The sequence below is a fragment of the Sturnira hondurensis genome, unplaced genomic scaffold, assembly GCF_014824575.4.
Source record: "Sturnira hondurensis isolate 20B ecotype Veracruz unplaced genomic scaffold, ASM1482457v3 Scaffold0002840, whole genome shotgun sequence".
Lineage (NCBI taxonomy): Eukaryota > Metazoa > Chordata > Mammalia > Chiroptera > Phyllostomidae > Sturnira > Sturnira hondurensis.
The window spans coordinates 4,144,738-4,170,347 of NW_028075471.1; the positions used below are offsets into that span (position 1 = coordinate 4,144,738).

The window sequence follows — 25,610 nt, forward strand, 5'->3', positions numbered from 1 at the left end:
AATTTCTTCTCTTTTTTAATACTGTGTTGCCTCAAAACCAGTCTGAAACAGTGTCAAACAAAACAAAACTGAACCAATGCTTCTACAAAGAAACCTCCTTGAGAGGCAGCTATGGAGAAAAAGTAGTAAGTACTACTAATATTTTAATCTTTTGTTTTTAAACAAGAGTTATTATTAGCAAAATATTTCTTTTAGCCTGATAATTCTAAAATGTGGCAATTAATTCTACTTACCATTCATTTTCTTTTCTATGTTTTGAAGCTATGTCATTTAATAATATATTTGCAAAGGTTCTTGCTTTATTTGTTAGGCCTGTCTTCAAATCTTCACAATCCAAACGAACCATAGGGAAATGAACCCACTGAGGCAAAAGCATTATTTCTGAGGCAAGAGTGGAAAATCTTCCTACAAGCTTAAAAAAAAACATTTTATAGCAAAAAATGTTTAGCATTTTAACTCATCAGTGTTTTGTATAGTATTATGGTTAACTTAATTATATAAAATATAAATGCAAACTCATTCTTTTTTGCTAAGTGATTAAAATTTTCCCTTTGTGTGCATAAGTCTTTTTTTTTCACCTGTCCTTTCACTAAGGAATTTGCCAATCTACCAGTAAATATTGAATATGGTACTATTTACAGCATTAATATCTAAAATTTTAGAAAGTAAAATTTCCATCAGTAATTATTGATATAAAAAAAAACTATCCCAAAGTCAACTCATCTCTCTGTTTAGAAACAAATCTGTATTATGTGGCAATTTGTGTAGCTGACAAGTACTTGTTTGTGCCATTATTGATACCTCACTGAAGATTCTAATTCAATCTTCAAGAAAAGAAATATGTATAAAGAATTTTTTGGTTTTGGTCAATATAATGCAGGAGAAAAACATTGTGTTCTGCCATTACAAAGATCCCAAATATTGAAATTTATACATTGTTAATAATCAGATACTGGGATAGTTTATCAAAATTAAACAAAGAAGTATGGAAAGAAACTGACAAGTTATGTTGCATTTTCTGTAACTAAAATATACCTATCAACTTTGGACAACTTTGGCTTAATTCCACAATCCATCTTTAATGTTGCCTCTCTACCTTCTTACTCACCCAATGTCTACCCACTACCAAAATACCCAATTTCTTTTTTTAACTCCTTAAAGAGACTTTCCCTTTACTTCCCTTTCTCTGAAAGCTACCCTATTTTTCTGTCTCCAGTATTTTGTGGGTTGGGCTTAAAGCTTTCAATGTTTAAGGGAGCTGAGGATATTAATTAATTCAAAGACTACTGAACACTTGTTTGGCTCTTGGTTGGAAAAGTACCAGAGAGTAGATAGAGCTGATGGTACTGGAAAAAGAACAGGTGTGTTCTTGTTCTCAACTAATCATCTAAATTTTCTGAAATGTAATTAACAGATGAGAAAAAGAAAATGGGCTGAATTAAAGAAAAAATGGCACAGTGGAAACAATGGAAATATCCATTTACAGTAGAAAAACTAGTATATCAATACAATGGAGTTTTATGCTATATTAAACTACAACCATATTCAAAATATGGTATATAAACCACAATTACAGTATGTCTAGTATTGACAAAGAAATTTAGGGATATATTGCTAAACCTAAAAATAAATTTTTAAACAGTTAAATATATCATCAACAAAGTATAATATTCCAGAAAATTTTACAGAAAATACTAGACCTAAGGAAAAAATCATTGTAAAGCCCAATGAAACATATGCTCAGTCTAGAGATTTAGGGTTTATAGATAATATAAGTTATGGCAAAGACCACAAAAAGTTTAGCTGTTAGCTCATAAAACATTATTTTGCCTACTCTCTACACAGCATTATATTAGGATACATAGCAAAATACAAATAAAGGAGAATATACCATCTCTTGTTTTGCAAATTATGAATTTATGAATTTATAATATAGTTTTATAGACACATAAAACTGAAATAAGGTAAAAAGTATGCACATTAGAATAATATTAACACATAATCATCTCAATAGAGGCAGAAGAAGCATTTAGCAAAATTCAACCCTTACATTAACAACATTTCACAGACTAGGTATAGAAGATAACATCCTCAACTTGATAAGGAGTATCTAGGATAAATCTACAACTGACATTATATTTAATGGTTTTTAAAAAATTAATGTTTTCCCTAAGATCTAGAGTAAGGTAAAGATATCCTCTCTAAACACTTCCACTCAATATTGAACTCAATATTGAACTAACCAGGGCAATTAGGCAAGAAAAATAAATATGAGGCATCCATATTAAAAATTAAGAAGTATTTGTCTTTCACCATTTGGCTTATCTCACTTAGCATAATAGTCTCCAGTTCCATCCATGCTGTTGCAAAGGATAAGAATTCCTTCTTTCTTTCATCTGCATAAGTATTCCATTCTGTAGATGAACTACAATTTTTTAGCCCATTTATCTACTTATAGGTACTTAGGCTGTTCCTAACACTAAGCTACTGTAAATAGTGCTGCATCAAGGTGCATAAGTTCTTTTGAATTAGTGTTTCAAGATTCTTAGGAATAATACTTATAAGAGGAATCTAATGAATAAAATAAACTAATGTCTCTGGTTCTAAGCAAAACAGAACCAGAGACATGGAAATAGGGAACAGACTGACAACTGCCAGAGGAAAAGGGGGCAGAGGAATGGTGGTAAGAAAGGTAAGAAAGTAGTCAAAGGACATGTATGAATGATTCATGGACATGGACAACAGGGTGGGGAGAGACTATGGGAGCAGGGGTTGGGGTGGGATGGAGGAGGCCAAAGGGGATAAAATTGGGACAACTATAATAGAACAAGCCAAAATTAAGTTAAAAAATGAAGAACACAATATCTATTTGCAAATAACATGAAATTGCATAGATAAAATCCTAATGATATACACACATACACATAAAACAATAACTATTAAGCAGTGCTCACTTCAGCAGCACATATACTAAAACTGGAACAATACACAGAAGATTAGCATGGCCCCTGCACAATGATGACATGCAAATTTGTGAAGCGCTCCATATTTTTTTCACTTTTCTATTCCAGAGAACTTGCATGGTATTGTTTATTTGTATTATTACTATTTTTTCATTATTTTTACTTCTTTTATTTTATTAGTATTTTTTATTTCTCTTCTTTCTGTTTAATTTTTATCATTTTCTTAATTGCATTGTTTGACTAGTTTTCCTTGTTTTCTCTTTCATAGTGTATTTTAATTTTCCTTCTTTCACTTCACTTGTGTGCCAATAGCACACAACTCTAGGTCATGTCATGTATGTCCTATTTTTGTTATTCAGAGCATATAGATTCTGTCATATGATTGTTGTTCTGGTATTATTGTAAATAATTGTTGTTCCATATAATTGTAAATTCTACACAGTACTGCTCCCAGATCTTAGCCCATTTCAGTGTCTTCCAGTACTTTATCACTGTTATGGTTAACTCTATTCTCTTGCACACTACACCTATTTTCTATCTTTTACTCTCACTATATCTCATAATCTGACCTCTCACAAGCTCACTGTTTCCTGGATTCAACTCATAATCCTTCCCACTTGTAGTAAGTCTTATCCTTTTCCCACCCTTTCTAAAAAGTTGATATTTGGGTGAAATATCACAATTAACACTATCTAAAGGATATCTAAAGGATCTTCTATCTCTTCTCTATGGGTTGGTACTTTACATTCCATAGAATATACTCCCGCTGTCTTATTGCATTTTGCCTTCCCCCTCCAACTGATCACATGAAAGAATAGGTGGGAGCTGTGAATAGCAGTATACCTTCTGGAAGAGAAAACCCACCAACAAAGGAACCACCAATAGATAATAAAGGAAGATGGTGAAGGAGTGAGTGGAAGCCACACTAACCTCCCCCCAAGACCAATCTGAAATTATAACTAAATGGTGGAGAAATTACCCAGAACAAACAACTGAACAATAGTGAAAGTGAAGCCTCAAATCATCAGACAGAGAGAAGAACCAGCTTCAACACAACCTGTCTGCACTGGCACAATGGTACACAAGAGGTGGTGGGTGGAGTGACCCTCAGTTAACCAGCTAGAGGGAAAGACCTACCAAAGAAAGACCCAACAACAATCAAAACCCAAAGACATCCAGAGAGCCAACATAAAAGACATCCCAAGAGCAGCAAATTCAGATCAAGGAGACAGCAGCACTGAATCTCACAGGTCTCCTACCATAGAAGTTCACAGCACAAACCCAGGGAGTCAGAACAGATCAATTTAAGAAGCAGAAGCTAACAAGAAGAGTCTCACAAATAATGAGAATACAAAAAAACAAACCCCAAATGAAAGTAAAGGAAGAAGCCTCAGAAAGAATGCTAAAAGTAACACAGGCAAGTCAACTATCAGATACTGAGTTTAAAGCAATGGTTATAAGGAAGCTCAATGAGATCTCTGAGAATTACCAAAAACTGCAGGGAAACTATGCAAACTGTATCAACATGAAAAAGGAAATAGAAACTATCAACAAGGGCCATGAGGAAACGAAGAATACAATTCCTGAATTGAAGAATACAGTAGAAGGAATCAAAAGCAGGCTAAATGAAGCAGAGGACTGAATCAGTGAGCTGTAGAAAAAAGTAGAAAAAAAAACACCCAGAAATGGCAAGAAAAGGAAAAGAGGCTCAGAAAGAATGAAGAGGTGTTAAGGGAACTGCAGAACAGCATGATACATAATTTATCCAAATAATACAGATACCAGAAGAAGAAAAAGAAGAGGAGCAAGGGATATAAAACCTGTTTGAAAAACTAATGACGGAAAACATTCTTAATTAGATGAGAGAAAAAGTCACACAAATCCAGGAAACACAGAGAGTCCCAATCAAGATGAACCCAAAGAGGCCCACTTTAAGACACAACATAATTAAAATGCCAAGTTTCAGAGACAAAGAGAAAATCTTGTGGGCAGCGAGGGAGAAACAGGAAGTAACATACAAGGGAGCCCTGATAAGGTTAGCAGCTGACTTCTCAATGGAAACACTACAAGCCAGAAAGGACTGGACAGGAATAGTCCAGGTAATGACAAACAGAGGCCTGCAACCAAGACTGTTCTAACCAGCAAGGTTCTCAATTAAAAGGGAAGGCCAGATTAGGAGATTTCCAGATAAAAGAAGTCTCAAAGATTACACCTTCTCCAAACCAGCACTGCAAGATATGCTAAAGGGACTGCTTTAGGAAAGGAAGAAAAAGAGTGAGAGAGAGAGAGGAATACAGCTACAAAGGAAGTAAAATGGCAATGAATATGTACATATGAATAATAACCTTCAACTTAAATGGATTCAATGCTCCAATCAAAAGACAGAGAATAGCTGAATGGATAAGAAAGCATGACCCACATATATGCTGCCTATAAGAGACCCACCTCAGACGAAACACCTACACAGACTGAAAGAAAAGGACTGGAAAAAAAACAGTAGAAAGCAAAGGGCTGGAAAAAAACATTCCAAGCAAATGGACAGGGAAAAAAAAGCAGGGATACCAACAGTCATATCAGACAAAATAATCTTCAAAACAAAGGCCATAAAAAGAGACCCAGAAGGTCACTTCATAATACTCTAGCAAAGAATCCATCAAGAAGACATAAACACTATAAACATATATTCTTCACTCAACAGAGGAGCACCCAAATATATAAGGAAAATTTTGGAGAATTTCAAGAAAGATATTGACAGAAACACAATTATAGTAGGTGATTTTAAAACCTCACTGTCAAGAATGTATAGATCTCCCATACAAAATATTAACAAAGATATTGTGGCATTGAACAATGTCCTAGATAAAATGGACTTAACTGATAGATATATAAGTCTTCTTTCATCCCAAAGAAGCAAAATACACATGGAACATTTTCAAAGATAGACCACATGAGAGCACACAAAACCAACATCAACAAATTCAAGACAATTGAAATAATATCAAATATTTTCTCAGACCACAAGGGACTGAAACCAGAAACCTCAAGAAAAAAAACTCAAAAACACTAACATTCATGGAGACTGAATGGCATGCTATTAAACAATGAAATAATTAAGAATGAGATCAAGGAAGAAATTAAAAAGTTTCTGGAAACAAATTAAAATGAATTCACAACAATCCAAAACTTGTGGGAAACAGTGAAGGCAGTCCTGGAAGGGAAGTTCATAGCAATACAGGACTACCTAGAAAAGATAGAAACAGTTCAAATAAACACCCTAACCTAACCTCTACAAAAACTGGAGGAACAACAACAAAGATAGCCCAGAGCAAGTAGAATAAAGAAAATAACCTAGATCAGAGCAGAATTAAATGACATAGAGACTAAAAGCACAATTCTAAAGATCAATAAATCCAGGAGCTGGTTCTTCAAAAAGATAAACAAAATCAACAAGCCTTTAAGCAGATTTTTTAAGATAAAAAGAGAGTACTCAAATAAATAGAATCAGAAATGAGAGAGAAGAGACTACAATGATACCACAGAAATACAAAGGATTGTAAGAAATTGCTATGGATAACTATATGCCAATAAATTTGAAAACCTGGGTGAAACGGACAAATTTCTAGGAAAAATATAATTTTCCAAAACTGAATGAAGAAGCAGCAGAAAGCCTAATCAAACCAGTAACAGCTGATGAAATTGAAGCAGTAATGAAATAAGTCCCAGCACACAAAAGCCCTGGATTGGATGGTTTCACAGGAGAATTTTACAAAACATTTAAGGAAGAGCTAACTCCTAACTTACACAGACTATTCCAAAAAACCTAAGAAGATGAAAAACTCCCAGACTCTTTTTATAAAGCCAGCAACATCCTAATCCCAAAACCAGATAAAGACACAACAAAGAAGGAAAACTATAGGCCAGTATCACTGATAAATAGATGCTAAAATCCTCAACAAAATATTGGCAAACCACATCCAGCAATACATTAAAAAATCATACACCATGACCAAGTGGGATTCATCCCAGGGATGCAAGGGTGGTACAATATTCACAAATCAATAAATGTAATACATCACATAAACAAAAGCAAAGACAAAAATCACATGATATCAATAAATGTGGGAAAAACATTTGATAAATTACAACACCCATGTATGATAAAAACGCTCAGCAAGGTGGAAATAGAGGGAGCATTCCTCAACATAATGAAAGCCATATATGAGAGACCTACAGCCAACATCACTCTCAATGGGCAAAAGCTAAAATCTTTTCCACTTAAGATCAGGAACAAGACAAGGTTGTCCACTTTCACCACTTCTATTCAACATAGTATCAGAAGCTTTAGCCATAGTGATCAGATAAAAAAAGGAAATAAAAGGCATCCAAATTGAAAAAGAGGAAACAAAACTGTCATTGTTTGCAGATGATATGATAGTAGACTTATAAAATCCTATAGACTCTGCCAAAAATCTGCTCAACCTAATAAATGAATTTGGCAAAACCATGGGATATAAAGTCAATATCCAGAAATCAAAGACATTTTTGTATACCAACAATGAAACAGCAGAAGCAGAAATCAGGGGGAAAAATCCCATTTGATATAGTAACAAAAAAATTAAAGTACATAGGAATAAACCTAACCAAGGAGATAAAAAACCTATACTCAGAAAACTACACAACACTGAAGAAAGAAATCAAGGAAGACACAAACAAATGGAAACATATACCATGTTCATGGATCGAAAGAATTAACATCATCAGGACTTTCGCCAAGATGGAGGCATAGGTGGAAACACTATGCTTTCTCCCACAACCAAGTTTGAATACAACAAAGGTTTGGAGAACAAAGACACAGCAAAAAACAGAAAACTGAATTATACGGAATTCCGACAACCACTAACCGTTCAATGGAGATGGTAAGAGGGGCGGAGCCAGCAGCGAGCAGGGTCAGGCAGGACAGATCCCCCGACCTAGGCCCACAGGCAGCCCGGAATCAGTTAGGGTGCGGGGCAGACTGACCAAGGTCGCACATTCGCGCACAGTGAGACGGACCACGCAGGCCCCAGGGGGCAAACCCTGTGGAGGGCTGACTGCAGTGGCACACTCGCATGCAGTGGAACGAAACCCTTGGGCCCCGTAACAGTGGCAGCTGCAGCACCTGTGGGGGCCGCGGCGGGAGGTGGCAGACGGGACGCCATAGTTCCTCGTTGACCCCGCCCCCACATGCAACGTCACAACCCAGCGACTGAGTTGCCCTGCTCTAGTGAACACCTTAGGCCTCCGATCCTGCTAAGGAACAGGCACCAACAGCCCAAAAGATGGCGCAAGAAGAACTCAAAGTCCCAGAGCCGATAACTAAGCGACCGAGAAATTGCCAGCCTCTCAGAAGCACAATTCAAAACACTGTTTATCAGGATGCTCACAGAACTGGTAGATTATAGTCACAAATTAGAGGAACATATGAAGGCTAAACTAATTGAAATGAAGGGAGATACACAGGAAACAAATAGTGATGGAAAGGAAACTGGGACTCAAATCAATGAATGGACCAGAAGGAAGAACAAAACATCCCACCAGAAAGGAATGAAGAAATGAGAATTCAAAAAAATGAGGAGAGGCTTAGGAACCTCCAGGACATCTTTAAACGTTCCAACATCCAAATTATAGGGGTACCAGAAGGGGGAAAGAAACAGCCACGAGTGGAAAACTTATTTGAACAAATAATAAAGGAGAACTTCCCCAGTCTGGCAAAGGAAATAGACTTCCAGGAAATCCAGGAAGCTCAGAGAGTCCCAAAGAAGTTGGACCCAAGAAGGAACACACCAAGGCACATCATAATTACATTAGCCAAGACTAAAATGAAGGAGAGAATCCTAGAAGCAGCAAGGGATAAGGGGACAGTCACCTACAAAGGAGTACCCATCAGACTGTCAGCGGATTTCTCAAAAGAGACCTTACAGGCAAGAAGGGGCTGGAAAGAAGTATTCCAAGTCATGAAATCCAAAGACCTACAGCCAAGATTGCTTTATCCAGCAAAACTTTCATTTAGAATGGAAGGACAGATAAAGTGCTTCTCAGATAAGGTCAAGTTCAAGGAGTTCATCATCACCAAGCCCTTATTATATGAAATGCTAAAGGGACTTATATAAGAAAAAGAAGATGAAAAATATGAACAGTGAAAGGACAGCAAACTCACAGTTATTCACAACCACACCTAAAACAAAAGCAAACCAAGAGGACAGCTAGATCAGGAGTGGAACCATAGAAATGAAGAACACATGGAGGGTTAGCAACAGGGGAGTGGGAGGAGGAGAAGGGGGGAGAAGGCACAGAAAATAGCATAGAGGGTAGGTAGAAAATAGATAGGGGGGAGGGCAAGAATAGTAGGGGAAATATAGAATCTAAAGAACTTGAGACACGTGGTTATAAACTAAGGGGGGGAGAATGGTCGGGGAGGGAGTGTGCAAGTGGAGGGGAATGAAGGGGGGGAATAGAACAACTGTAATGGTATAATCAATAAAATATATTTAAAAATCTATTTCAAACAAAAAAATAAAATAAAATAATAAAAGGGTTAAAAAAGAATTAACATCATCATTAGTACCTATAAAGTACTAATGATATATTTCATGGACATAAAGCAAACACTTCAAAAATTTATATGGAACCATAAATGACTTCAAATAGCTGCTGCAATTTTGAGAAAGAAGAGCAAAGTAGGAGGTATCACAAGCCTGATACTAAACTGTATTACAAGGCCACAGTAATCAAAACAGCCTGGTACTGGCATAAAAACAGGCACAAAGAACAACAGAACAGAACAGAGATTCCAGAAATAAATCCAAGACTCTATGGTCAATTAGTGTTCAAAAAAGGGGCAGCAACATAAAATGGAGTAAAAACAGCCTCTTCAACAAATGGTGTTGGGAGAGCTGGACAGCTACAAGCAAAAAATGAAACTTGAGCACCAACTTACACCATACACCGAAATAAATTCAAGGTGGATAAAAGATTAAATATAAGTCATGACACCATTAAAGTCCTAGAGGAGAACAAAAGCAGGAAAATCTCAGATATTTCATGCAGCAATATTTTCACTGATATGTTTCCTAGAACAAGGGACATAAAGGAAAGAATAAACAAATGGGACCTCATCAAAATAAAAAGTTTCTGCACAGCTAAAGAAAACAGCATTAAAATGAAAAGAGAACCAACCACATGGGAAAACATATTTGCCACTGATACCTCAGACAAGGGTTTGATCTCCAAAATATACAAAGAACTCACACAACTCCACTCTAAGAAGACAAGCAACCCAATTAAGAAATGGGCAAAAGACTTAAACAGACACTTCTCCAAGGAGGACATACAGGGTCCAGAGACACATGAAAAGATGCTCAGTATCACTAGCTATCAGAGAGATGCAAATTAAAACCATAATGAGATACCTCTTCACACTGATGAGAATGGCCATCATAAACTAATCAAGAACAAGTGTTGGGGAGGATGTGGAGAAAAGGGAACCCTAGTGCACTGTTGCTGGGAATGCAGACTGGTGCAGCCACTGTGGAAAACAGTATGAAATTCCCTCATAAAACTAAAAATGGAACTGCCTTTTGATGCAGCAATTCCATTGCTGGGATTATATCCTAAGAACCATAAAACACTAATCCATAAGACCCTATGCATCCCAATGTTCACAGCAGCAAAATTTACAATAACCAAGTGCTGGAAGCAACCCAAGTGCCCATCAGTAAATGAGTAGATCAAAAAACTATGGTACATGTACATGATGGAATACTGTGCAGCAGAAAGAAAGGAGCGCCTACCCTTTGCAACAGCATGGATGGAACTGGAGCATTATGCTAAGTGAAATATGCCAGGCAGTGAAAGACAAATACCATATGATCTCACCTTTAAGTGGAACCTAATCAACAAAACAAATAAGAAAGTGAAATATAACCAGAGACAGTGAACTTCAGACAGTAATGAGAGGGGAGTAGGGAGAGGACAGTTGGAGGAGAAGTTGGGAGGGTTTTCAGGAACAACTATAAAGGACACATGGACAAAACCAAGGTGGGATGGAATCAGGGAAGGGAGGTTGGGATGGCTGGTGGGGGGTGATTGGTGGGGGGGGGTAAATGCAGACAACTGTATTTGAACAACAATAAAATAATTTAAAAAAAGAAACATTTATTTTCTAAAATAAAATATAATTTAAAAAAATTTCACACTGGGGGTGGTGGGCAGGGCTGGGAATATAAGACAGAAAACTGTACTTGAACTTGAATTAAATTTTTTTAAAAAATTTCAAAAGATATCAATGAAAAACAGAATTGCGACTCACCTCTGTGTATTCATCAAAAGTATGATCTTCTGCCTGGAAAGTCTCTATCAACTCGACTGCAGTGCCATCAAGAAGCCAATTATACTTTTCAACTGAAAATTAATAATCTAATTTAAATCTGAATAATACCCTTTTAAAAAGATCAAGTGCTTTTTTATATGATCATTGAATGAAGTAGCCTATTCAATTAAATACTATTTTTAAATATTTTATTTATTTATTTTTAGAGAGAGGGGAAAGGAAGGAGAGAGAGAGAGAGAAACATCAATGTTCAGTTGCTTCTCATGCGCTCCCTACTTGGGACCTGGCCTGCAGCCCAGGTATGTTCCCTGACTGGGAATCAAAACAGAGACCCTTTGATTTGCAGGCCAGCACTCAATTCACTGAGCCACACTAGTCAGGGCTCAATTAAATATCATTACTAATAGTGCATGAACATACATTATTAGATAGAATAAAATAAAATGGACTTAAGCAAACCAGGTTAAACACAGATCACTTAAATGAAAGATAATAGGGTATGTAATGATCTTAAAATAACTTAGAAATACAAATAAGGCAGTTAATAAAAGGTTTTGCCTAAGAGAATGGCCCTGGCTGGTGTGGCTCAGTGGATTGAGTGCAGGCCTGCAATCCAGAGGATCGAGGTTCGATTCCCAGTCAGGATACGTGCCTGGGCTGCAGGCCAGTTCCCAACAGGGAATATACGAGAGGCAGCCATACATTGATGTTCCTCTCCCTCTCTCCTTCCCTTCCCCTCTAAAGATAAATAAATAAAATCTTAAAAACAAAAAAAAGAGAATGTCAAATAACAATTATCTATCCTGATCTTATATACACTTGAGGAGACTACAAAATTGAGCTGCAATCTTTTCAAATATTCTTAGAACTTACCTTGCCTTCACCCTGGAATTAGCTTTGTCCTTATTCCAATATCTGGAATATTGGAATACTCTGCTTCCTTTTTGGCTTTATCACCCTGTTACAGTTAGTATTGGCCCTTTGGACCATACAACAGAATTCTAAGTTTCTTGGATTTGATCCTTCATGCTGCCAAAATCTATCTCCATTCTAACTTCTGGCTCTCCCTGCTCTTTCATGGCAACCCCAGACAACCAAATATCTGACCAAATTCTAGTAAAAATAGAGTGTGATTCTTTTGTGATAAAAAAGGTATAATATATTTGTCACATATACCATATGTCTCATAATGTTGTCTTGCACCTTCTAAGTTACGATGTACTGCTGCCTTCAGCGTATCAAGAGCCCACTGTAACACATGTTCGGGAAGTTCTGTGTCAAGATTTACAGTTGTTGAAGTTCCTGAGAGCCAAGAGGGTACGGTTTGGACATTCTAACATAAAGAAAAAAAACATTTTAAAAAGTAAATATCTGTGTTATTGCTCTATGTGTAGATCTTATATTTTTTAACATTCTTTTCAGATTTCAGTTGCTCAAGAAAAGATAACTTGATGCAAATAACGATTTAAAGTTGTATTGTACAGGTTGTAGTGTGATATAAAACTTACATTGGGTTACTTCTCTATCATTCAATAAATATTTATTAAGAAACTATCATGTCAAAGTGACTATACTAGAAAGCTCTATAAAAAAACAAACAACTTGGATCTAGTACTTAAGTAGCTCACAGCTCATTAGGGAAGATGAGACATGCACAAAAACATTACAATTATTGTACAATAAAACTCCTAAGGGACAAAAATTAACTTCAGCCAGGAGACTTTCTCAAAGAGAAAACACTTTTTTAAAAAAACATAGAATGACTTGAAGAGTGGAAATAAAGCAAAGAATTATAATATTTTGTGTATATAAATATTTTATAAAGCTTCAACTCAATTTAAAATTCTGAAAAAGAGCCATATCAAATTCTTACATATGATAGGTAAAGACAACATAATACCTGCAGAGCTTCAGCTATTCGCTCTACCAAACCCAAAATAATATCTTCCAAATCTTGAAAAGTAGGGTAAAATTCCATTTTATCATCATCAAATGTCAATTCCATCTTAAATATTGGCAGCCCTTGTTGATCTTCTTGGTCAAAGACTTTTACAAATCTTTCTACAGTTCTCTTTAAGAGATCCTTTAGCTGCATGATATCATATTACTATTATTTTAGAAAGTACAAATTAAACCTTCAACTAAAATCAGTGAACTTATGGTCTATAATTAAGTCATTCTGTCAATTTATTTAGTTCTGAAAATTGTGTTCATTCAGCACAATATATTCTTAATAAATGTATTCTAAAATATTAAATAGAAAAACATATGCAAACTTTAAATTTCTTAAAGAATATCAACAATCTTAAACTGGAAACTCAGAATCTAACACGTTCTCTAGTGATTTTGTCCCTCGTACATAAAACATTCCAGAAGACCAAACAACACAGTGAAAACTGAGGGAAGGGGAGACCTGACATCCAAGGTCAAGGGTTAATGGGTAGACATGCACATGGGGTGAGGGACAGTGGTAAAGCTACTGCCAGCTGCTACTGTCACAAAAGCCAATTGTTCCACATTTAAAATTTTTGTGAGAAAGTTACTAAACCCTTGGATGCTTAAAAATCACCATGGTGGGAATATTTACACCATGGAAATTAGCAAACACTACAAACCAGAATTGTGTTTGCTGTTTTGTCTGAAGAATCAGATTTCCAGCATACCAATACCTGAGGGTGAAACCACTGGAACTTAGAAATGTGCACAATAAGTTACCAGAGTATGAATAATGCATTCTTATAAGGAACCAACTATTGGAAATTTACTCAAGCAGGCAAATAAAGATCTAAATAATCTTCAAAATTCCCCTCATCTCTTCACTTATCAAATGATCATAGTGCTCTTAAGGAGATAAAGGTAAAACAAATAATGTATATTAGTTATAGTGTTACATACTAGATAGTAAATATATTTCAACATATATATTATACCTTTAAAGATACATTGCAAAATTCATGGAATCTTTGGAGATATTTACCACCCACAAGGAAAAGTTTTTACTCAAAATTATTTTTCTAGAAATGTATTTCTACAATAGTAAAAATCTGAGGAGCCCATAAATATATTTGCATAAAATTTATAATCTCTTTCTGTTTGTCATATAAAGATGATCAACAACATTTTGACCAAAATTTTGCTGAAAACAAAATGAAAATCAACTTGGAATTTCATAAGTTCAAAAATATGTTTACTGAGATAGTTCTTCTGTTAATATAGTCCAATAAAGGTATAGACAATTATAGTCTTTAAACATGAACCCAGTAATCACTCAGAATATTGACACATACTTCTAGACTTCCCTCTCATTTTAGATTGCTTCAGCAATAAATCATTTTTCTGCTTAATTTATTTAAGTAAAATTATACTCAAAATGTTTTTTTATAATTTACTTCAAAATAATTACTTAGCACTATCTAAATAGACTTTTATTTAAAATACTCAATTAATTTAATAACATTATCATTTAAAACACATAAAGCATATTTACCTGATTTGACATAAGTGTGGAAACACAGTTATAAAATGCATCCAGTTTTTCAGGTTTAATGCCATCTAGTGCTTCCTTCTTGGTAAAAAGACTTATAACCTTTGGGTACCATGTGTTCATTATCTTCTCCTCTGCCTTTCTAGCTTGTATTGATAGATCATTTTTCAGTGATTCACAATCAATTGGGCCTTTAGCTCTATTTGTGAGAAAAAATAAAAATGATTTTAAAGCAAATGATAGATATTGGTCTTGATACACAATTGCTGAAACAAGTAAAATAAATTAAAAATTCTTTGAAATCTGTAGAAAAGTTATGAAGATTTATCAGTTAGTTTTAAAAATTATATAGTCAAAAACATAAAGATTCAAATGGGAGACATTAAAATTTTAAATGTTAATTATTAATAAATATGAGATTTTACCTAATTCCTGTTAAGTCCAGCAAAACTGTATTAGCAAATGTCATATAACCAAGGTCCAGTAACATTTTCATAATTGGATGAACAATGTGTAAATTAGCTGATATTTGACTTCTTGTCTGCACATAGCTAGAATGCCAAGGATTAGAATAATCCAGGCCACTGGAAAAGCAATACACCACATTAAACAGAACTCAAACAATATACTCTAAACTTTAGAAATAATATTTATAACATGAAATTAGTATTAAAGTGAGAAGACAGGAGATTGAGTAGAGGGAAATGTCATCAGCCATGGGAACATTAGGAGATATGCATGTAATAAAAATACATCAAGATCTTGAAAGTGCATTATCTTAAGAAAGAACAGAGGTCATTTTAAAAGATGTTTAATTACTTCACTGGCCCTGGTCAGTGTGGCTCAGTTGGTTGGGAATCATCCTGCTAACCAAAAGGTTGCAGTTCAATTCACTATTGGAGCAGAGTCCTGGGTTGCAGGTATGGACTCAGTTGGGACATGTGCAAACATCAACTGATTGTAGTTTCTTTCTCATATCAATGTTTCTCTCCCTCTTTTTCTTCCTCCCTTCCCCTCTCTCTAGAATCAATAAAAGATTTTTTTGTGTGTGCTGTGGTTTTTATTTTTTTTAATATATTTTATTGATTATACCATTACAGTTGTTCTATTTCCCCCTTCATTCCCCTCCACCCTGCACACCCCCTCCCCCACCATTCCTCCCTTTAGTTTATGTCCACGTGTCTCAAGTTCTTTAGATTCTATATTTCCCATACTATTCTTGCCCTCCCCTATCTATTTTTTACCTACTATCTATGCTACTTATTTTCTGTATCTTCTCCCCACTTCTCTTTCTCCCACTCCCCTGTTACTAACCCTCCATGTGTTCTTCATTTCTATGGTTCCACTCCTGATCTGGCTGTCCTCTTGGTTTGCTTTTGTTTTAGGTGTGGTTGTTAATAACTGTGAGTTTGCTGTTCTTTCACTGTTCATATTTTTTATCCTCTTTTTCTTAGATAAGTCCCTTTAACATTTCATATAATAAGGGCTTGGTGATGATGAACTCCTTAAATTTGATCTTATCTGAGAAGCACTTTATCTTTCCTTCCATTCTAAATGAAAGCTTTGCTGGATAATGCAATCTTGGCTGTAGGTCTTTGGATTTCATGACTTGGAATACTTCTTTCCAGCTCCTTCTTGCCTGTAAGGTCTCTTTTGAGAAATCCGCTGACAGTCCAATGGGCACTCCTTTGTAGGTAATTGTCCCCTTATGTCTTGCTCCTTCTAGGATTCTCTCCTTCATTTTAATCTTGGCTAATGTAATTATGATGTGCCTTGGTGTGTTCCTTCTTGGGTTCAACTTCTTTGGGACTCTCTGAGCTTCCTTGATTTCCTGGAAGTCCATGTCCTTTGCCAGACTGGGCAAGTTCTTCTTTATTATTTGTTCAAATAAGTTTTCCACTGGTGGCTGTTTCTTTTCCCCTTCTGGTACCCCTATAATCTGGATGTTGGAACGTTTAAAGATGTCCTGGAAGTTCCTAAGCCTCTCCTCATTTTTTTGAATTCTTGTAATTTCACTTCTTCCTGTTTGGGCATTTCTTTCTTCCTTCTGGTCCACTCCCTTGATTTGAGTCCCAGTTTCCTTTCCATCACTATTGGTTTCCTATGCATTTCCCTTCATTTCAATTATTTTAGCCTTCATATGTTCCTCTAATTTGTGGCTAAAATCAACCAGTTCTGTGAGTATCCTGATTACCAGTGTCTTGAATTGTGCATCTGAGAGGTTCGCTATTTCCTGGTCACTTAGAGTTATTGGCTCTGGGGCTTTGAGTTCTTCTTGAGCCATATTTTGTACTGTTCATGCCTGTTACATATGAGGAGCAGAGCCCTAGGTGTTCACCAGGGCCCGGCGACCCAGTTGCTGGGTTGTGAAGCTGTATATGGGGGCGGGGCTAAAGGAAAGCAATGGCGGGCATCCTTTGCTTCCTCCCGCCACCACCACGGGCCACGCGATTTCCTCTGTGCATGTATGGGCCTTGCAATTTGTCCCACTGCTCACAAATGTGCCACCGCAGTCAGCCACTGCTGGGTTCATTGCTGGGGGTTGCGCGGTCCGTCTCACTTCTCACTCACGCCGTCTGGAGCCCTCACTGGATCTGCCCGATGCTACCCTGGATGCCTGGGTGCCTGGGGTCGGGGGATCTTACCTGCCCAACCCTGCTCCACCGCTGGCTCTGCCCCTCTTACCCATCCAGTAGAACAGTTCTTTGTTGTTGAACTTCTGTATAGTTCAATTTTCTGTTCTGTGGCTGTGTCTTTGTTCTCCAAACCTTTGTTGTATTCAAACTTGGTTGTGGGAAAAGGCACAGTGTTTCCACCTATGCCTCCATCTTGGCAGAAGTCCAATAAAAGATTTTTTTTAACTTTTTAAAAAATTAAATTTATTGGAGTAACATTAATAACATGAAGTTTCAGGTATACAACTTTATAATACATTTGTATATTACATTGTGTCCTCACCACCCTAAGTCTAATCTCCTTCTGTCACCAAATATTTGACCCCCTTTACCCTCTTTATCTTGCCCCTACTCCTTTCCCCTGTGGTAACCACCATACTGAGAACAGAGATCAATTGTTGGTAAGGAAGGCTGATGGTCCAGGCATGAGTGCCCTGCTAACATATACTGTGCTCTGATTCAGTTACCTTGGACAGAGATAAATGAAAGCAGTTCTTAGTACTGGGGAGAAGGGATAGAGATCTATCTGGCATACACGGCAGCTTCCTTAAGGGCAAGTTGAACTATATATAGGTTCCCCTAATTGTGTAGCCAACAACTAGACAAGTACAGTGTAGAGGATACTGTAGGAGACGGGGGAAAACAGTAGTACTTTTTTTTAGGTGTGTTCAAAATAACTTTGAGTTTCACAGCTGCAAACTTAAATGTAAGATCAGTTTATTTTCAATCTGTTATCAAAATCTAGGTGCAGCACTGTTTTTAAAATAATTTACTCACACAGGGCATTCAGGTAAAGGGCCTCCTTCATCTTCAAGCCATTTAACTGGAGGTTTCATGAGAACACTCTTCACTAAAATACATACATATGTATTAATATTTCTTGAAAATCCTTGTAAGACCTACTCAAATCAAAGTTTCTATCTTTTGATATTGGATGGTACAGTTTTCTATGTATTAAAATGATAAGAAAAAATTCTTTATTTGAACCAAAATCACATCCTCGATACTTATTTTGCCCTTATTTTGGAGGCGAATATGGTAAAGCTTCAATAAGTTCTGTTCCTTCTCTCTATTCAAAAGTCACTGTCATAGCCCCTTAAGAAAATTTATTCCAATAAAAATTACAAAGGTTAAATCCCTAATAAAGCTCTCCAAATCCATTAGTATTATCTTATAATCCAATAAATGTATAGCAACAACTGTAAAGACAAAGTGAAAAATCAAAAAGCCATTTGGCTAATAAGTGTATAAAAATTACCCTTAAATAATAAGTATATAAAAATACACTTAAATTACAAATATTTTGATATTATAGGCTCAAAACAAGCACTTAAATAAAAATAATATCTAAGAATACATATAACTAAATATATCACATTCATTATCCATTTTTCTGCTTTTCATTGGGAGGGGCAAGGGAGCAAAGGTGTTGTATATTATTTACCCAAATATCTCTTCATGCTTTTTTCAAAGTCACTTGAGACTTCGTTTATGAGACTTTGAACGAGTTCTTCCCTTTTTTTCCCTTCCTTTAAAGATGTGGGTATCAGCATTAACATATGATCCAGCCATTCCTGCTGAATAGGTACTATAGTACTACTTTCTACACATTGCTTCATATACATATAGTTGAACTGAGAATGTAATAAGAAAAAGTTAAATGTTATAAATGGTATAGCATTTCATGTCACTCCTGAGCTCTGTGTTCTCAAGACAACATTTTTTTCAGAATAAAAATATCTTGTAAACTAGCATATTTTCAGAATAAAAATATTTTACCCCAAATTACAATGATACTATTTTATATTCTTCTGTATTCATGATGAGTTCTTGCCTAATTAATGATCTTAGTATACTTTTAATTTTCTCAAGCAAAACAAACAACCTTTGTCTAACTTCCTTCATTTAACAAATATTTATTAATTCAACAAATATTCATACATTATTCCAAATGCTAAGGATATAATAGTAAACAAAACATACAAAGCCAATCCTGTCTTGGACATTATATTCTGGTACAGCACACTATAGTATAATTTCATAAATTCTTCCTTAACAATGAACAGTCTAACAATAATAGACATAAACAAATCAACAATACTTTATCTTTGTAGACATTTTAACATCATGAAAATTTCCGTGTGTTCTAAAAATAACAATACAATACTAATAAAAATATCCACACATGTTTTTATGGAAGTAGACAAATTAAGCATAAAGTTCATGTGGAACAAGAAAGGGAGAGTAGCCAAGAAATCCCCGAGAAAAAAAATTTACAAGGGAGGACTAACCCTAGGAAACATTAAAATATATTATAAACTTACTCTAATTAGAACAATGAGGAATAGTGGCATGCCTAGACCAGTTCAAAAAAAAAAAAAGGCCAGAAATAGATTCAGCACATAGAAAATTTTAGGATATAAAAAATGCACCATTTCAAATCACTGGAGCATAAATGAAGTTTAATTTTTAATGAATACTTCTGGGACAACTGGTTAGCCATTTGAAAAAAGATAAATATAATAAATACCTTACACTATACACATGAATAAATTCAAGTAGATTAGAGATTTAAAGTAAACAGCAAAAGAGCTTCTGGCCAAGATGGAGGCATAGGTAAACACACTGTGCCTCCTCACACAACCAAAATTAAGGACAACAAATTTAGAAACAAAAAAAAAAACAACCAGAACAGACAGAAAATTGAACTGTACAGAAGTCTGACAACCACTCATCCAGACTGGTAAGACAGGTGGAGTCAGTGGCCTGCAGAGAGGGGTCTTGGAAGGAAAAAGTGGTGGCTGGTGACCCTGACATGCAGGCGGTGGCCCACAGACCCCAGGGGCAGGGTGCCAACGAGCAGACCCAGTGAGGCATGCAAAGCGGCTGGCTGACTAAAGTCCCACATTCCCGCACAGATAAACCAGTCGAAAATGCACAATGAGAGAGACCACATAGCCCAGGGCCCCTGTGAAGGGAAATAAAGCCTAAAAGCATTGATTGAGAACTCTTGTGGGGGTTGAGGTGCTAGGAGAGACTCCCAGCATCACAGGAGTTTGTTGGGGAGACCCTCAAGGTCCTAGGAGGTACACAAGCTCACCCACCTGGGAAAACAGCACCAAAAGGGCCCAGTTTGCTGTGGGAAGCAGCAAAGGGGATTGAAATCCAGCAGAGAACTGAGCAAGTGCCACTGTTCCCTCTCTGACCCTACCCCCACATACAGTGTCACAATCCAGCAACCTAGGTTGCCCTGCCCTGGTGAACACCTAAGGCTCCACCCCTCACTACATAATAGCTGCAACAAGACCAAAAAATTATGGCCCAAACAAAAGAACAGATCAAAGCTCCAGAGCCAATACTTTTAAGTGACCAAGAGATAGTCAACCTACCAGATGCACAGTTCAAAATACTGGTGATCCAGATGCTCACAGAACGGGTTGATTTTGGTCACAAATTAGATGAAAAAGTGAAGGCTACACTAAGCAAAATGAAGGAAAATGCACAGGGAACCAATAGTGATGGGAAGGAAACTGGGACTCAAATCAAGGGAGTGGACCAGAAGGAATAAAGAACCAAACAGAAAAGAATGAGCAATAATCAAGAATTCAAAAAAATGAGGAAAGACTTAGGAACTTCCAGGACATCTTTAAATATTCCAACATCTGAATTATATGGGTACAGAAGGGGAAGAGGAACAGCAACAAGTGGAAAACTTATTTGAACCAATAATAAAGGAGAACTTCCCAATCTGGCAAAGGAAATAGTTACCTACAAAGAAGTTCCCATGAGACTGTCAGCTGATTTCTCAAAAGAGACCTTACAGGCATGAAGGGGATGGAAAGAAGTATTCCAAGTCATGAAAGGCAAGGGTCTACATCTAAGATTGCTCTATCCAGCAAAGTTTTCATTTAGAATAGAAGAGAAGATAAAGGGCTTCTCAGATAAGGCCAAATTCAAGGGGTTCATCATCACCAAGCCCTTATTATATGAAATGTTAAAGGGACTTATCTAAGAAAAAGAGGATAAAAAATATGAACAGTGAAAGGTCAGCAAACTCACAGTTATTAACAACCACACCTAAAACAAAAGCAAACTAAGAGGACAGCTAGATCAGGAGCAGAACCATAGAAATGGAGATCACATGGAGGGTTAGCAACAGGGGAGTGGGAGGAGGAGAGAGTGGAAAAGTTACAGAGGATAAGTAGCATAGATGGTAGGTAGAAAATAGACAGGGGGAGGGCAAGAATAGTATGGGAAATGTTGAAGCTAAAGAACTTATGACACATGGACATGAACTAAATGGGGGGAATGTGGGTGGGAGGGGGTATGCAGGATGGAGGGGAATGAAGCAGGGGAAATGGGACAACTGTAACAGCATAATCAATAAAATATATTTTAAAAAATTAAACAGCAAAACTATCCAAAGACTAGGAGAAAAGAATAAATTTTTCTATGACTTAAGCATTTTGAAAAATGTTCTATGCTTCAAATTCCAGTTACAAAAAGAAAGAAAGATTGAAAAATTCTGGCCCTGGCTGGTATGGTTCAGTGGATTGAGTACCAGCCTGCAAACCAAAGGGTTGCCAGTTTGATTCCCTGTCAGGGCACCTGCCTGGGTTATGGAGATGGGTGAGAGGCAACCAATTGATGTTTCTCTCACACACAGATGTTTCTCTCCCTCTCCTTCTCCCTCCCTTTCCCCTCTCTGAAAATAAATAAATACAATCTTTTAAAAAAAAGTTCTCAGTACACAAAAATGTTTGTGTGGCAAAAGAAGCCATACTATAAAGATCAAGAGACTGACAATCTTGGAGAAAATATATATCTGCAGTATATATCTCAAATAAAGTAAAAAGAATACTCCAATTTTTAGGGAATGGATGAACCTGAGACATTATGCTAACTGAAATAGGCCAGTGACAAACAGAAAAATAGTATATGATTCTACTTACATGAGGTATCAAGAGTAGTCAAATTCATAGAAACAGAAAATAGAATGGTAGTTGCCAGGGACTGAGGGGAGAGGTCAATGGGAAGTTGTTGTTTAATGAGTATACATTTCAGTTTTGAAAAATGAAAAAGTTCTGGAGACTGACTGCACAACAATGTACAAATACTTAACACTGATAAACTGCACACTTAAAATGTTGAATAAATTTTATGCTAGTTGTATTTTACAATTTTTTTTAATTTATGGAAAAATAAGACCAAATCCCAATAGAAAAATAGGCAGAAGACACAAACATTTCACAATAAAAATATTATTACAATGGCCCTTAAACATACGAAAAATGTCTAATCTCATTCATAAGTATACAAAACAAGTTTAAACTACCCTGAGATCCCATGTGTCACCCAACTGACAAAAAATAAAATTATGACCCCCATATTCTGTGGTGAGACGAGGAAGGAGCCACTTTCATAAACTGTGAATAGAAAGGCAAATTGGCAGGACTCTTACGTAAAGAAATTTTGCAATATCTATCAAAACTACACATTGACCCAGAAGTTCCACTTTTAGAAATTGAAAATATGCCTCCAACAATATGAAAACATACATACATAATGTTTTTGCTGCAGCAAAATATTGGAAGCATTTCAGAGGGGTTGAATAAATTATTATATATCCACACATTGCTGGTCTGTGCAGCAGCAAAAAAGAATGAGGGAATCAAATCAACACATCTTACACTTTAAATTTAGACAATGTTATATGTTAATTATATCTCAATAAAGCTGGGAAAAAAGAATGAAGATCTCTATGAACTGACATAGAGTGAATTCTAGGATAAAAAAACACAAAAGAATATTTATAGTTGGATGCATTTTGTCTAAGATAAAAGGAAAATAACATATATGTGTTCCTTTATGAAAAATTAAATACAGGAAAAATAAATCAGAAATTAATGAAATTGGTTATATAACAAGAGAAGGCCAGTGGAATGAGTAGAAAGTACAGGGGGACAGGAGCAGGGTAAAAGGGATGGAAATAATATGTTTTGCTATCATTCTGACTTTTAAGCCATGCTATTGTCTCACATGCTCAAAATATAGGTAAGAGTGGGGGACAAAAAAAACTCAAAATTAAAAACAAACAGAAAAAAATAAAGCTAACTGGGTTTCAAATTGATAATATAGCCATATTGAAAGAGAAATAGAATCAACCAAAGTAACTTTGAATACAGCATTTTGACCATATACACTCAAATTAAATATAAAAAATATAGAAAAATATTAAACTGTAGTAGATAGGTTTGTTTTCCACACTGATATGAGTTAACAATTTTACAACTATATATTTATATTTCAAAATTTAAAACATAAGTAAATAATTGTGGTTCATAAAAGCCAGGTTTCCCACTATCCTTTGCTGAGCCACTCACCCTCTGCCCCATCAGGCACAGGTGGGTGCCACAGCTGAGTCTTCACCAGCCTGGCTTGTATTGTCCTACCCATGCTGGTGATTCCCTGACACCCTGCCCACCGATCCTTGGAGTCCAGCCAAGCCACTTACAGTGGTGTTTCCATACAAAAGGCCTGTATTAGAACACATGCTGTAGAATTTCCTAAATCTCTCAAAGTTCTACAAATCCCTAACAAGCAGGATGTGGCCTCAGCATAAATCCAGACTTCTTGCTAAGCAGCCCCATGCCTGGCACTAGTGGCAGCGAGCCTCACTTCTTGGCCTGACCTCCACCAAGCACCTCTAAGCCCAGCACAAGTGTCAAACATCTGCAGATCACTTTGTGGCTCATGTCGGGTGGCCCAGACAGGGAACAGGCAACAGCTGACTGTCATCCTGCACCTCCTGGAAGGCCCCAGAGCCAGGGCACCCAGTGGACAGTTTCAGATCATGCCAGAGCACCACCCAACCACCTCCACAAGGTCTGGGCTGAGCAGGTAACAGAGCCCAGCTGAAGTGAGTCCTGCTCTGTGGGTTGGGACCCTGCACAGCAGCTACCCTGCTGTAGTTGCAACCCATCCTTGTAGCCAATCAGCCTGGGAGTCAGTCCCTCCCACTGACATGCCAGCAACAATCAAGGCTCAGTTACAAGTGGAGGGTGCACACAGCCCACATGGGGAGCACCCCCGGAGAAAACTACTTGGGTGACTGGGAGGCTTCACACTGGACCCCACAAGAAACTTACTACATAAAACCACTCTACTAAGACTAGGAGACATAGCAGATCTACCTAATACATAGATATAAACACAAGGAGGCAGTCAAAATGACAAGACAAAGATACATGTCCCAAATGAAAATACAGGACAAAGCTCCAGAGAAAGAACTAAAAACGAAGACAAGCAATCTACCAGGTACAGAGTTCAAAACACTGGGTATAAGTATGTGTGAGGTTCTTAGAGGAAGAATAGATAAACTCAGTGACAACTACAATACAGAGATAGGAAACATAAAATTGGCGATAGAAAACAAACAAACAAACAAAAAACAGTCATAAATGAAGACTAAAGTAACTGAAATAAAAAATACACTAGAAGGCCCTGGCCAGTAACTCAGTTAGTTAGGGTGCTGTCCCAATACACCAAGGTTGCAAGTTCAAACCCCAGTCAGGGCACATATGGGTATCAACCAATGAATGCATAAGTAAGTGGTACAACAAATTGATGTTTCTCTCTCTCTCTCAAATCAATAAATAAAATATACATATGTGTATATGTATATATAATATAAAGAATTGACACTAAAAGGAATTGACAGTAGATTAGATGATGCAAAGGATCAAATCAGCTATTTGAAAGATAAGGTAGCACAAAACACCCAATCAAAACAGCAACAAAAAAAAAATTCAAAAATGAGAAGAGTTCAAGAAGACTCTGGGACAACATTAAGCGTACATTTGCATCATGTGGGCACCAGAAGGAGAAGAGAGGTAGCAAGGAATTGAAAACCTATTTGATAAAACATTGACTGAAAACTTCCCTGACCTGGCAAAGGAAATACACACACAAGTTCAGGAAGCACAGAGTCTTAAACAAGACAAACCCAAAGAGCTCTACACTAAGATACATCATAACAAAAATGCCAAAGGTTAAAGACAAAGAGAGAATCTTAATGGCGACAAGAGAAAAGCAGTTACAAGGAAGCTCCCAAAAGACTG

At 36.5% G+C, this 25,610-nt stretch overlaps 1 protein-coding gene and 1 non-coding gene across 2 annotated transcripts in view; one reads left to right on the forward strand and one right to left on the reverse strand.

Moving 5' to 3' along the window:
- Positions 1-25,610, reverse strand: part of DNAH12 (dynein axonemal heavy chain 12) — a 234,256-nt gene that overhangs the window by 192,825 nt on the left and 15,821 nt on the right. Inside the window, exons 5-12 of the mRNA XM_037040727.1 lie at positions 18,935-19,124; positions 18,268-18,340; positions 15,241-15,399; positions 14,819-15,014; positions 13,232-13,420; positions 12,508-12,664; positions 11,311-11,402; positions 234-412 (exon numbers count right to left, since the gene is read on the reverse strand). Of these exons, the coding sequence (XP_036896622.1) occupies positions 234-412; positions 11,311-11,402; positions 12,508-12,664; positions 13,232-13,420; positions 14,819-15,014; positions 15,241-15,399; positions 18,268-18,340; positions 18,935-19,124 (1,235 nt within the window). The remainder of the gene's footprint in view (positions 1-233; positions 413-11,310; positions 11,403-12,507; positions 12,665-13,231; positions 13,421-14,818; positions 15,015-15,240; positions 15,400-18,267; positions 18,341-18,934; positions 19,125-25,610) is intronic.
- Positions 2,947-3,053, forward strand: LOC118983721 (U6 spliceosomal RNA). Its single transcript, XR_005065779.1, has one exon. It is a non-coding gene; the product is annotated as a U6 spliceosomal RNA (small nuclear RNA).